This window comes from Grus americana, chromosome 2 (assembly GCF_028858705.1).
Source record: "Grus americana isolate bGruAme1 chromosome 2, bGruAme1.mat, whole genome shotgun sequence".
In the NCBI taxonomy this organism is placed as follows: Eukaryota; Metazoa; Chordata; class Aves; order Gruiformes; family Gruidae; genus Grus; species Grus americana.
Genome location: NC_072853.1, coordinates 135,629,079 through 135,643,662, shown reverse-complemented (window position 1 = coordinate 135,643,662; position 14,584 = coordinate 135,629,079). Strand labels below are relative to the sequence as shown.

Sequence of the window (14,584 nt, the reverse complement as noted above, 5' to 3'; positions counted from 1 at the left end):
AGGTACTCACTGCTACCTGGATGCTATTTCTAACTGAGAGTGCTTTAAAATTTCCTCCCACAAACCACAAACACCCTGCCACGTACTCCCGTTCTCCAAGACCCTCCACTGCAGCATAGGTGCTGCCACCTGCTTCCTGGCCTGACTCTGCTCTCCCTCTTTATCACTGAAGCCCCTCTTATAATACAATTCTCAATGCAAAGAAACAAGGAAAATCACCGATCGCCTGGGAGGGGAGGGCAGTTAAATGGGCACAGTGAGCCCACTAATATGCTTGAATTGGCCCTGAGTTTTAGTGTTACAAGAAAGTCAGGATTCAGGGGGCAGCTGGTGTGCGAGCCTGTGTGTGAATGAACGAATGCGATGTAGCAATCCTCACTGATGCTGTTTTATTGTTGCTGCAGGAGAGCAACACAGTGGTAGCTGGGTACTAATATTTTATTTTATGAATAAGAGCCCTTGAAAACTCCAGCAGTGAACATGGGTTCATTTCTTTTATAGGCAAGAGGGGGTATTATTCCCATGCCAACAGATTTGATTTTCTTGCACATCTGTTTCTGCAACAAAAACCCCACCCACTCTGCGAACATTTAGCTCATAAATTATAGGGTTTGAATTGGGTGTATATTGCAAAGACTGACTTTTGCACATATGATCTGTGAGAACATTGTGGAATGCTCATATAACTTTTTTGTTTGTTTTTAGTGTATTTTTTAATGAACAGAGAATATGGTCTCTGAGCACAGTAATAATAGAGAAAATTTTTGTCTTGTTTTTATAAAATTTGCCAGGCTCCAATCATTGATCCTACTGTTATGTACATAACTTTTTAGCTATGTCTTTCATGCTTTTGGAGCAAAGCCAACCTCCTAACACTTAATCTCAACTTTGTAGGATACTTAATACACTTTACATTTTATCCCCAGAAGGTCCCTGTTATTTAAAGATTCTGCTAACTACTCAAACGTGCACACTATTAGAGTTCAAAGAAACATGCTGGCCATGCTCACCGGTTGTTCTTGCAGATTGACTTGGGCTTTCATCTTGCAATGATAGTTTTGAATAAAGACATTTTCAGGCTTTATTGACAGCTGCTTTCTCACTGGAGGAAAAAGTTTGTCTTTCGAAAAGCCCAAAACTGTGTTGAGATCTGTGTCACCAGCGAGGGAGTTTTCAGCAGCCTTTGTGCAGCACAGGCAGCACCACCACTGGCCTGGCCTCCCAGCTGTCAAAGCCTCCAGCTACCCTCTGGATAAGCACCTCGACTCAGCCTGCTGCCCAGCTGCCAAAATCCTCCTTTTAGCCCTCGGAAAAGTCCCCTTCTTGATCCCCTCTCTTTCACAGCTGTTGAAACCCTCCGTCTAATTCCCAGATAAGTACCCTGACCCAACCTCTGCAGCAGCTGCTGGAAGCTTCTTGCTAAACACGGAATAAGCTCTGGTCCAGAGCTCCCAGCCTTCCCAAAGCTCCTGATTTCCAGGTGTCATCCACCTGGCAATTAGTGAGTGCTCGCTGGATTACTAGACTGTAAGAAATACATATGTAAATTCTTACTTGTTCACCTGGTTACCACTAATCAACCTCTGATTCTTAATAGCACTGCAGTAGCAGACCATTTCATATGTTGATGTTGAGTCACCTGCCGTTATTGTTTGCGTTGCTCGAGAAGCTTCTTACTGTCTCTTCTGTGGCAGGCAGAAAGCTGAGAATACTCATGCTTTTAATGCACTGCTGTGTTTTTACACAGCAAACCAGAAAACTCTATTCCTTATGATATCTGGCAGCTTTCCAGCAACAGCCAGTTCATATATGAAAGTTTTAAATAAATTATTGTTCTAGTATACGCCCTGAGGTTGGAGGAGAAAGAACATCCAGGACTAACAAACCTGATTGTTCTGGCAACATCACTTCAGTCTGAGCTGGCATTTCTGACTTTTTTCCTTTTCAGGACAGTTCTGTGCGAGCACTTTGTACAACAATGCTCATTTTTCTAGTCCTATTTGCTGTATATGCATCAAGTGTCTGCCATATCAGAGCTTCTAGGTATTAACCCTGCCCTGAACTCCCTTCACCTTTATAGATAAAGCCAATAGCTTGTCTGACAGTATGAGTTCATTAGCCTGTGTGTTACTCCTCCAGTTTATTACCTTCTGGGGAAGGGTGTGACACAGCCCTTGGAATGAAAGCACTTTCCAACTTGGCATTCTTAGGTTCAGAAATATACCTCTTCACTGAGGTCTGAAATTTCAACTGTACTGCTTACACCACAGTGATTTTAAATTATAATCACCCAGTGTTGAACTAAGTGATTACTATGCTTGTACCACCATGCTAGCTAAAATTCCCATAAATTGTTATGTGTGTTTTCCTTAGGCAAGTACTGGAAGTCAGTGGAGCCATACTCTGTGCCAGTGGATTGTGCTCTGGCCGAGTCTCAGAAACGAGAGAGGGAGGAGACAGAAACGGTATCTGCTATGGCCTCTCTGTCAGTGGATGTCGAGCAGTGTATCCCTCAGGAAGGCAGCAGGTAAGTGTATGCAATTACTGCAGAGAACAAGGCTTTCACTCCAGTCAAGTGAGATGAAGCCTGCTAGACTGAGCGTTGTTTCAAAATTATCTGCTGATTGAGGTACCTGGAATTTTTCATCCATGGATTTGCATTCTCTCACTTGGCCACTGGAAGCAGAGGTATTCTATGCTAGCAGGTTGGGTTTTTTTGGTGTGTGTAATTCTTTGCTAAAGTTCATGATTAGTACAAGAACCTTCTTTTCTCCCCACATCTAATGCTTTATACTACATAAAAAACTGCAATATCCATATGAGGAAAAATAGACATGATCAAGTGTAATCAACTGTATTCTTCTCATTGGAAGCTATTCAAACCTGGTTTAATTTTAATTTTCTAGGAAGGCATTTAACACACGGTCAGATAAATTTAATAAGGATGGACTTAAATCATTATTAAATGATATTAGACAGGCATTAAAAGTTACTTCCCTGGAAGCAATGGAACGGTGCCAGTATAAAACTTAAAGCAATCCTGACCAGGATCAGGGCCAACATTTTCTGTGTACCGAGCTGAAGGTACACTAGCAAAGAATGAGAATGCTCTTTTTTCCAGCTTGCCAACTGCTTTTTTATGTTAATGAAGATTGCTTTCAATTTCACAAATTGAGAAAATGATACAGTAACTGCTGTCAGTTGTTTTGCCAATTAGAGATGAAGAAAATGGATAGCCACTGAATACTGTGTCATCTACAAAACAGTACTTCTTCAAAGAGTCATTAGGAGTCAGAAAAGCCACTGCAGAAGCTCTTGGAGTTTCCCCACTTAGCTGGTTTAAGTACAAAGTTTCCTGGCCTTCTCCAACAGAGGAAGACCCAAAATGCAGTGGAACCATTCAGTTTCCATCACACAGAGAAAACAGAGGAAGGAGGAGGAAAGGAGAAAAAAGCCTTATAAGGAGACTCATCAGCTCCCTGCGGGCTGTGGAGCAGAGCTGTGGAACTACAGGAGAGAAAGGAGGGAGCTGTGGGTAGGCAGAGCGGCGGTGGGAGCGGAGCCAGAAGGATCCATGGCTCCTACGTCGTGACAGCTACTTGTTTGATTCGGTTCTTGCCTCCCGCATTGGCTCTTTTAATCAGAACTGAACCGATAGGCATCCGGGGGAAAAGCGCAGTGCTAAAAGCTGCGGATGCGTTTGGGAGTGAACGTCTCTCACGGCAGTGGGAGCTCATCTGTCAATGAGTTAACAGGCATGGCTCAAAGGGACACGCAGGGAGCAGAGCTAGCTAGTAAAGTTTGCAGTATTTACATAATTACCTGTCTGATTGTAATTACTTTTTAATATGCTATGGCTATTGTTGTGCTAATATTATTGCAAACAAATCCATAAAAGCTTAGGGAACACTCCAGTGATGAACGAGAGACATATTTTAGATTTATGAGCATGCTAATCAGTGCTCAGCTAAGGAATAATGTAAGGTTCAACATATAAATTTGTGACAGTTCCGAAACACTTCTTTTAGCCTGGGACAGAAAGGTGTTTGCTTGTGTGTGCGTAGCTCTGAAATACAAAGAAGTTTAGTTAAATGTTGGAACTAATGCAGTTAAACAAAGAAAATTTTTAAATTGTCTGAAAAAGAAAAAGCATGTGGTTAATTTTGTGTATTTTTATATTGCTCAGCATAAACAAGAATTGTATTTGTTATATGCCTCCACTCACTTAAAACTACAGCCATTGAGAGCAACTTCTGATCCTACACAGCTTAAACAAAATAACACTTTGACTACCACTGCCCTTAATTATTGTATTTATTACCTACCTGCTGATAACCTGTGACAGTTTCCACCCATTCTGAAAACAGAATTTCAGAGCAGAGCTGAGAGAACTGGAAAAAATGGATGTGCTGAAATGTACACAAGTGGAATTCATGTGGCTGCCAGATTCATTACACTTCATCAGTTCTGGACTCTTATAGGGATGAATCCTTCATGATGAATTGTTCTGTGGAAAAATGGCTTCGTCTGAAAGATCTTCTGTGGTGCTGTAGAGATTCTTCAGCAGCACAGAAAAAAACCCTGCGCACGCATGCATTCCTAATTCTGTTTCCACATTCGTAACCCACAAAGAAGTCACCCAAAGCTAATTGCCATCAGAGAGCGACAAGACAACCTAAGTGCTGTCACACTGAGCCAAAATTGATAGTTAGGTTTTCTGTAGGCTTCGGAACATCATTCTCTCTGTTTTCCTCCTGCTGAATGAAAAGAGGAATATGGAATCAAAAATTATGACCCCAAATGTCTGATTTTGAGGGCACAGACCTCTGAGCTCCGGGGACACCTGAGAGGACCTGGCTGTACTTTGAACATGAATGAAAGTCCAGCACAGGATTATAAATCCAGGGACAAATTAGACATTGCATGCTCTGGTTTCGCGCCAGTACGATTTCATTCATTTCATAAAAACGGGCCGTTCATTTCATAGACACATACCAACACAAACTGCAGTAATGTAATGATGAGTCCAACTTTGCTGTTTCACGTTTCTTACGTTTGTTGTAATTAAGGACCAAGTATGCAATGCTCCTTCTCCAGCCCCTTTCTACAGCAAACAACAGGGCTGCAGGGACATGAGGAGACATCTGGGCTCTCAAGTTCTCTTGACAAGAGAGAAGTCATAGTAGGTGTACCCCTCCTCCCCACATTGTAGGTGGGGGCTGCCCTCTGAAGACCTGTTGCAAGCCTTTGCATTGAGTGGGTTTTTTTGGGAAAGTTGGTTGTGACAGGTAGGGTGGGATCAGAGCAGAAAGCGCCGTGGCTGACAGGGCAGCCTGAAAGGTTCGTTCATTATGCCAAGAGCCAATTTACCTTCTCTTAATTCCCACCATGGTCAGCCAGGCTGATAATTCTGGCCTGCATCTCTAACCTTGTTTCACTGAATTGATGGTAGAGATCCTGTTGACTTCAGCTTTGAATGGTCAGGCCTCCAGATGAAGAGAGCGGCAGCAAGAATCTCTTTGTGGGAAACTCTTGCCAGTTATGTTGGACGATATATTGGTGCTTGGAGTGAGATGACTCACTTTAAACTCAGATTTTGGGTAAAGCAGCTCTTTTCCTGGCCAACTCATATCTGACTCATTTACCACTGATGAATAAAGGATAAAATGCTCCTGGCTAAAGCCCATCTTAAGTATTTCTCTTTCTTTCTTCTCTCTTTCTTTTCTTCAAGTGACAGTGCCGATTATTTTTTTATTTGATTTTCTCTGGCAGCCTAAATGAAGAAAACCGTGAAAGGCTGCTACGCTTTTGGTGTTTTATTTTACTGAAGCACAACTCTGCATTTTAAGATCCAATTGAAACTTGATTATAGACTTCGGAGGAGAACAGATATAGAAAAAAGAGTTTGTGGATAGGAAAGAAAACATGCATGATGCTAACACAGATTTAAATACAGATGTAATTAAAGGAACAGGCATGCCCTATAAAACATTTCTAACTACCATAACTTTTGTGTTGATAACTGCTTATTCCCTATGTGAGATACAGACTTAGCTGATTAGAATTTTGCTTTGGCCAGACACCCATTTCAGAAAACTTGCTGTGAAAATATTCAGTAGAATGCTGTCCCTGATACATTGGAGCTTCTGTATGTTTCTTCTTAAAATGGAAAAATAAAGGGTGTGGAGGGAGATCTCTTGCACTTACTATTTTTACAGCAAACAGTAAATCTTGAGAATGACATTTATCAGAATTTGACTTTATGACCTTCATTCAGCTGAGCATAGTTTTTACTCAAATGGAAATGAAAATGAAAACAAAGTGTAATTTTTAAATATGGCTCTTAGTGTTACAGACCTACCAGTTGCAGTTTCAGTCACATTGCATTATGTTATATGCATTATATTTTATACTAGAGATTGGATTATGGGGTACAGCTAGCCACCATCTAGGGGTACAGCTAGCCACCATCTAGGGTCACTTGCTGTGTTTGTGTATCAACTCACGAAGCTCCACTTAGCATTTCGCCATTTGGGTATCCACCTCAGCTGTGCTGAGTAACATGCACCTACCTGGCTGTACCCCACGGGATCTTCAATCACAGCCAGGCTCAGGAGCTGAAGAGCAGCTTCCTCAGGTCAAGCTGCAGCCTGATGCAGACCTTCCTCTTGTCCCCTGGTGGTGAGTGCGTAAGGAGGAGAACCAGGAGCAGAGGAGTTTGAGAGCCACCCTTGCCCTGGTGACTCGGTAGATCTCTGTATCTGACCCATCCTGTGTAAAAGCCTCCAGGATACCTACCCAGGCATAAACTTTTCAAAGCTCTTTTTGAACCAGCTTACACCTTTGGCACTCAGGCAGTGAATCCCACAGCCTCATCAGGCATTGCACTTCTTTTTCTTTGCTTTAAACTCATTAACTGATAAATTCACTGGGGAACCCCTAGTTCTTGCATTGTGAGAAATAAAAGCAGTTCTTTTCTTACTCATAGTCTTTGCCCTATTTCTGTTTTTAAAGGCTTCAGCTGTCTCAAGACTCTGTATTCCTCTTGGTATGAAAATAATGTCTTACCTCTGATGATCCTTGCCCCTCTCTGTGCCTTTTGTAGTTTTCTTTGAGACGGTGTAAGAACTGCAGGCAGGACTGCAGGTGTTGGGCACACTGTGGATTTACACAGAACCTTAACGTTGGGGATTTTTTTCTTGTTTCTGTTGTTCTCTGCTCTTCTACCATTAACTCCAAGCTCTCAGTCATAGCCATCACTGGGTATAAACAGTTAAAGCTGTGCTCCTCCCTATTTTGTGTATGGTGTGTTAGCTTGTGGGGGTTTTTTGTCTTTTCCACTCAGAAATGGTGTTATGGCCTTTAGAACTGACTAGTATCAGTAATTTGGCATCAACAAGCATAATCACCTAAATCTACTAGTAGTCTGCCAAGTCTTTTTGAGATGATCTGGAGAATCCCTCCATAGTGAAAATTCACCAATAATATTATTTATTTCCTACTTTTGATGGATTGTTAATCTATGAGAGGACCTTCTCTCATAATCTAAATTCCTCAAAGCATTTGGATAAAATTGTTGGAAGACTTTGCACAGGGATATCACTTGATCCCTTTTCCTTCATTCCCTTCAGAAACTTCTAACAAATTTGTAAGGCTTGATTTCTTTGTAAGTGTTAAGACATAACTCTTACCCAAATTATTATTACCTAAACACTTAGTAATTCTATCATTGATTATGGCTGCTATCAGTTTCCCCATACAGGCTTACTGTGTCTCCCGTAGTTTCCGAAATGGGAATTGCTTTCTTACCTTCTCTACCTCTGGTGTGGATGCTGAGTTAAGCAGTAGAATATGCTGAATAATTATTTCTTTAGCAACATCATAATTGCATTGCCCTAGAACTCAGTGGACAAATGTCATCTACTCTTAGCAATTTGGCAATGTTTAATACATTAGTTTGTTCTAGTGCTGATTCAGTTTAAGATAGTTCATCTGCAAGTAATAAAATCTCCCTGACACTTCTCTAGTGAACATAGATATAAATAGGTCATTTTGCTTTTGTGGTCTACCTTCCTTGATGCTCCTTTTATGCTTTGATCATTTCTTCTGATGTATTTGAAAGATCTTTTTATTATTAGTTTTTATGCCTTTAACATGTTGCTCTTCAGAATCTCCTTTAGCCTGCCTCATTGAGGGTTTGCGTTTAACTTGCCAGAGTTTATACTCTATTTAATTTGCCCTCTTTGGACATTACTTCCTCTTTTGAGACTATATGTGTAGTTACCTTATTCCCCTCTTAAACTATGATGGCTTTTACTTTTACTTCCTTTTTCTTTGATCCATACAAAGTCCATTTTTACTAGGATATACACTTACTCATGATCTCTTATATGATGTCTTTAGACACTCTCCAAATCATCTCCGTGGTATAGAAACCTACCTCTTTTCCCCTAGCTTTCTGCTACCAGAGGATCACTTTTCAGTTACAATGATCTTCCCTAAGACTGCTGAGTTAAATTAGGAACAGATTATGGCATAAAACAGCCATACCATGCCAGAAAATCTATCTTTTGTTCAGCAGTTTCTGTGACTTGGAAATATACCTTGAATTTTTATTTTTATGTATGTGATGATGTAGCTATGATGAATAATTCTAATTTTAAAAAATAAGGTAAGAGAAACATTTACTTTTTTGGATTATGTATAGGACTTATCTATATTCTTAAATATTGACCTTTTCTAAGTGTAGATATGAACAATTTTAAATAATATTCTCATTAAATAATATGGTGGCCATTTATTCTCAACTGCCACAGAACAATACTTAAGATGTCACACGTTTTGCCAGATTTTGTCCATATGGTGGGATTTTGTCTCATGTCTTTCTTTCGTTTTAAGGTTTAAACAGAATCATTTTGTTTAGCGCTAACTGCAGAGAGACTACTTCATTCTGCCATAGTGTGAACTGCATATAGAGAGAGCTATAAGTGACCACTCTTTCCTGCACACCAACATAAACACAGCAAATGCAAGAGAGCTCTGCTCCTAGGAACTTGCAGTTTAAATGAGCCACAGTGAAGTCTTAATGCAAAATCATAGTCCTGGTTCTACAGTCATTACAGTCCCAATCGGTGTCTTTCTGGATCTGCTGACGGCACGGAATCAGTCTGGATCAGACCCAACCTCACAGCTGCACCTCTGAGGAACGAGTCAGAGCATACAATACGGGATGGGTCTTTTTGCTTGTTTTATGTTTTTATGCCAACTTCTTGTCAGCCACAGGAAGACTGACTGAACTGATGTAACTAACATTGATATAACTGAGGTAACATAAATTTGGTCTGTCAGACTCTGTCCCCTCATTTTTTGGGGTTGGGTATTTTTGAGAACTTTTGATTTTAGCAGAATGGATGTATATTAATTCACTGCTTAGTGTTATGTGACTACAGTGGTTTTCTCTCTGTAGTAAGGACCCTAAAACTTTACTGGGTCTCACAAAAAACTCTGGCCTAAGCTGTTATCCCATAAAAATGTATGTTTTTAATGATAAGCCATTGGATAGATCCAGTGACTTCTCTGACACTAATAAAATGAAGTTAAAGCATGCACACAAGTCTTCAAAAGGAGACTGGAGAAGGCTGTGAGAGCAACCGCACTGAGACAACAGCTGGATTTGCCAGGGCACCCTAACCTCTGCTCCATTTCCAAAAACAGGTCTTGCACTTACATATAAAAATTTCTATTAGTGCTTAGGCTCTGGCTGATGCAGAATATTGGCATACTGTTGGAACATATTGGAATATATTAGAATACAGCACTCAAGGTCAGTCCTGGCACTCAGTCCTGGCATCAGTAAAAAATTGCCCAGGACCAAAACCCTGAATAAGATCATCTTTCAGTTGTACTATGATCATGAGAATGTCATTCCCAGAAACCAAATATATGTGAACAGACTGTTGTACGTACTGCTTCCCTAGTTCCTTATAAATAACCCAAACTCCTGCTTTCACTTCCAGAAGATTTCCAGAGCTCCACTCCTTCCCGCTCTGCCAATCTCCAGTTTAAATCTATTGACAGCTATTTCTTCTCATTCATTCACTTACCCGCAGCAGAACCTAAAAACTGAACTGTTATCTGCTTCCAAATTATTCTCTTCCCAGACGGCCCTATAAGGTCCTGGATGTTTAACAAGGGCTTATTGCACTTTTGCGTTATGCCAGAGGACATGCAGGTCTTCCAAAAGTGGCTGGAGAAAGTGGAAGCATGTGATCAGCACAACAGCAACACACAGCATCAGTATGAATTCTCCACCTGGCGCATGATCCTTTATCACACCTGAGGACCTCAGCAGCAGGCCGGGCTCCATACCACCCTGGCTGCCACTGTGTGGTCTCTGCTGCAAGCCAGAACAATTCAAGGGGGGGAAAAAAGAGAAGGCAGCAATGATCTCGGTCATTTGCTAAACATTTTTATGCATATCTTGATAAGCTCTTCAGGCTTTTATTGCCTGTCAAAGGGGAGCGATGTCCTGTTGCATCTGCGCGTGGGCAGGGAAGCGCTCCCACCTCGGCACTGCCCCATCTGAAGTGGCCCCTGCTGCAGCCTTCCCTGAAATTCTGCTTCACCTCACCTCTCAGAAAAGAGAGAGCTGCAGTGGTTACTGTACATAGGAAACATTCTCCACCGTGTGGCGAGGAACAAAAGATTTGAGATTTATAGATTAATAATTTTTAGGGTCAATAACCTTTTGGAAAGTGATTACTCTGAAAAATATCTTCTTTTTCATATATCATTCATCTGACATATTTTTCAACATACTAGCTGTGATCATTCCAAATCAAAAAGGAATAACCTGTATAAAATCATTTAAAAACACACTGCTGAATTTTTCATTGGGAAAGACTTTAATAAATTCCAGATTCATTTAAAATTCTCTGGCTTCCTTGCTGGATAAACTACCAAAGCCCATGCAAGCCCCCATTAATTATTTTTTTTTTCCATGAGATCTCATGAGTTTGTCTTTTCTGAGGGATGTTTTACTGAAGCCAGTTATTATACTGGCTTACAAGATTTAACGGTAAACGTCTCATTTATTAATTTGCATTTACTTTTCGCTCTCTGCTCATTTCAAAATTGCTTGAAGTGACTATTTTTAAGGAGGTCTTAAGCTCATTTGTCATATGGTATTCTGCCAAACTGAGGTGAAAAATGGTTTATGTCCAAATTCTTACGCCCTTCAATAGTGACTTCTCACCGTGATCTCAGAAGCTTCCTATTTTATAATTGCCAGCATAATCCTCAGGTGCGATAGCTTGTCAGATACAAGGAATTCTGAGACTTTACGCCAGCTCAGCATATGTCCCCACTGCTTTCTTACTGGATGTTTTAAAGAGTTCATCTCGCCTAAGCTGAATATTTCCCAGAGACTTTCAAATAAAAGATAAACTTATAATCTGATTTGATATTATTAATAGATACTTTCTCAATGACAGTGATCTGCTGATCGAGTTCAGAATTTGGTCTCAAGAGTTGCAGGCAGGGAGGCAGGCAGGCAGGCAATGCATTCATGAAAGCACAGAATTAAAAATCAGAGGACTGAAGAAGAACCCCAGAAGAAACACTGCTAACTACTTGGCTACTAGGGAACTATTTTGCTTTAATGGTATGGGCCCGCTTGAAAAAATAAATGCATGTATTTTTAGTTGCAAAAGCTTGTAAAATAAAAGTATCGCAGCTATTTTTTTCACAAAATTATTTGACTCTGTTGACACAAAGCATGTACATTTCTAGACAAAAAGTTATAAAATATTCTGACATATTTTAATATAAACAGGAACATTTTCAGTGATTGCTTGGATCTAAAATGTTTTTCCACTTGACATTTGTTTATACTTCCTAGGAAAGAAACTCTATTTATGGATAACTGAATAACACAAATAAACATCAGAGAGAGCTGAAAAATCAGCTTTGATTATGCATGAAAATCTACAATGTCATTGTGTACTCTTGTGCCGTATTCTGATTGCCTGTTTATTTTTACAGAGCTGCTGGCGAGCCCATGGAAGAAGAGCCAGCCTTGTGAAGTGCCAAGTCCTCCCTGATATTTCCTGTGGGTGACATCATTGTGTATCCCCCCAAAGCACCCTCAGACATGTCTTGTCTGCTGCTTGGGTGGCACAGATCAGATGGAACATAAACACTGGGCACAAAACTCTGAATAGCAGCTTCACTTGTTCTTTGGATGGACTTGAAAGGGCCCTAAAGATTCCTTAAATGTAACCGCTACAATTCTAGAGTTACAGTAAAACAGTCTTGGGAGAAAGAGCCTAGAGCATGCTTTTTATATGCTGTTTGACCCGCTCACCAACATAAATTGTGAAATAGAGTATTACAAAATTCTACATGATAGATTATAGATACGAGAATTGCAACAGCCAGCAAAATACTCGGTAAACTCCATGAATCACTTTCTGACACTTTTTACTGGGTAATTTTTTTCATACTGTGTTAAATTGTTAATAGAATTTGTTTTCTTTGCTCTGTGTAATGAAAAAGAAAAAAAAAATCTGTATTTTACGTGCCATTTTTTAACCCTGTGTAATGAGTTCTTTGCTGAGTAAGTGAAAGGTATGTAAATTACGATGAGGGATTTTAGCTAAAGGGAAAGCACTTCTTATTGTACTATAAATCCCCCGAAGGACTGTGCTTGGTGGTGCTTTATTTACTTTTCCCTTTTCCCGGTCATCCCTCCCCATTTCATGTAATCTTTTCTATCATAAAAGCACATTCACGATTCTCTAAAACAAGCAACCTTCTGCCTTTAAAAAAAGAGTGCTGTACCCTCCGTAGTTGACAGTAGCTCCCACCAGATGTGCAGCAGAGATCAAGTAGTCTCTGAAAAACGGATGGCTTTTTCAAATGTGTTTTTAGTTTGTTCTGAAATGTTTCTGCGTCCTGACTGTAAGAGCAGCGATCTTCAGTAACTGCGTGCAGCTCATTTGAAGCTCAGGTGTTTCTGCGGAGGTTGTGCTGGGGGTGTTTTTTACAGGTCGTCGTGTGAATACGAACTGATTCTTTTATGTAGTCCTGCACCAAGAGAACTGATGTTGCTTAAGAAGCTTCAAAGGGTTCAGGCTTTATTTTAGATCCCCAGAGTGCAGCGAGATCTCCCTGCAATGTGACTTTAGCTGTTTAATTCCATGTTTGAGAACGTAACATAGAGTTGTGCCTTTAGCTGATAACGAACGCTTAAACTGTTACACGTGTTGCCTTACTGTCAGAGAAAGAGATAGGGCATGTGTGTAAGACTACTTCAAATGAACAAAACTCTGCTACAGCAACTTTTATTTTGCTTACAACTTTCTCACCTAATGAACCCTGGGAGATACCTTGAAGTATTCAACTTGCAGTATTTGATAGCCCGCTCAGCTTTTAAAAGCAAGTGATGTTCATTTTTAGATATTTTCCAAACTCAAAAGATATATTAAAGCCATAAGTGAAGACTGTCATGCTTTTTATTCTGAAATCTGAAAGGAACCTTAATTAAAACAAGATTTTGGGGAAGGCCATGATATGAAAGATATGGAACAATATGGTTTCAGTTATAAGCAGACTCAAACCTGTAAATCAAAGATGAAAGATTTCACTCAAATAGAATTATATAATTCTCTTTTGTTATGCAGTCAGACTATATCTTTCATGCATTTGGGTTTGTTTACGATTAGCATTTTAATTTTAAAGACTTTTATTACTTATACAAAAGCTCTCTGCTACAAGTTAGAAATCTGAGGCATGCTTTGAAAAGGGAAATCGAAAAAAGGAATGTCATTTCCTATAATGTGAAGTAAACTTTTATTCTGAAAGGCTTACTCTAAAATGGATGTATGCCCCTCAGAAAGTGAAATAAAATTCTACCCCCCATTTACAAGCCAAAATCATGCTCATTTTAGTAATGCAAAGAGTCCCAGCAGGCTAAATTAACTCCTGGTGTAAGCCACCTTGCCTGACTTTGGGCTGTTCTGAAGGGGTTGTTCACATGACTAAAGCAATCAGGAGTTCATCCTGTATTTTTAGCAGACTTGTGATGTCAATCTTGCTTGCCATTTATTGTAATTTTCTTGTGGTCATCAAAGAAGTTTCCCTTCAAGGAAACCAAGGACCATAGCTGATGAGTTGGGTAATTTGTAGAGCTTTTCACATTGGGAAATAATGGCTGCAAAGTTTTAATTGAGTGCACAGTAAGATTATTTTGAAATTAACACCACAAATGCAAAATCTGCCTGTGTCCTTAACTTGCATGAAATTGAATATGAATTGCAGCCTGAAATGTGAGTTACAAACTTTACCAATTAAAGCCTATATTCTGGGGTGGAAATCAGCTAAAGCTGTCCTTTGTAGCTGGAAATGCTTTTAAAATGCCAGAATAATTTGAATTAAACCACATGATAAACTCACACTTAAGCATTTGTAAAGACATACTCCCAGACAGACATCTAGACATGCTATTGGTTAAAGTTAGGATCATTTGGATAAGCAAATGTGCAAATAAACTGCACACAGATTGTGTCCAGAACTCTGTTCTCAC

The 14,584-nt window shown here is 40.0% G+C and overlaps 1 protein-coding gene across 12 annotated transcripts in view; it reads left to right on the top strand.

Moving 5' to 3' along the window:
• The window catches only part of HDAC9 (histone deacetylase 9), a 484,926-nt gene extending 472,630 nt beyond the window's left edge, over positions 1-12,296 (top strand). For 7 of the 12 annotated variants that reach the window (XM_054816934.1, XM_054816931.1, XM_054816928.1 and 4 more), the window contains 2 exons: positions 2,374-2,527; positions 12,043-12,293. In XM_054816934.1, the coding sequence (XP_054672909.1) occupies positions 2,374-2,527; positions 12,043-12,082 (194 nt within the window). In that variant the 3' untranslated portion in view covers positions 12,083-12,293. Of the gene's footprint in view, positions 1-2,373; positions 2,528-12,042 lie in introns of all 12 variants that reach the window. The other 5 variants (XM_054816940.1, XM_054816933.1, XM_054816932.1 and 2 more) reach the window with 5 other exon arrangements.
• The last annotated feature ends 2,288 nt before the right edge of the window (positions 12,297-14,584 follow it).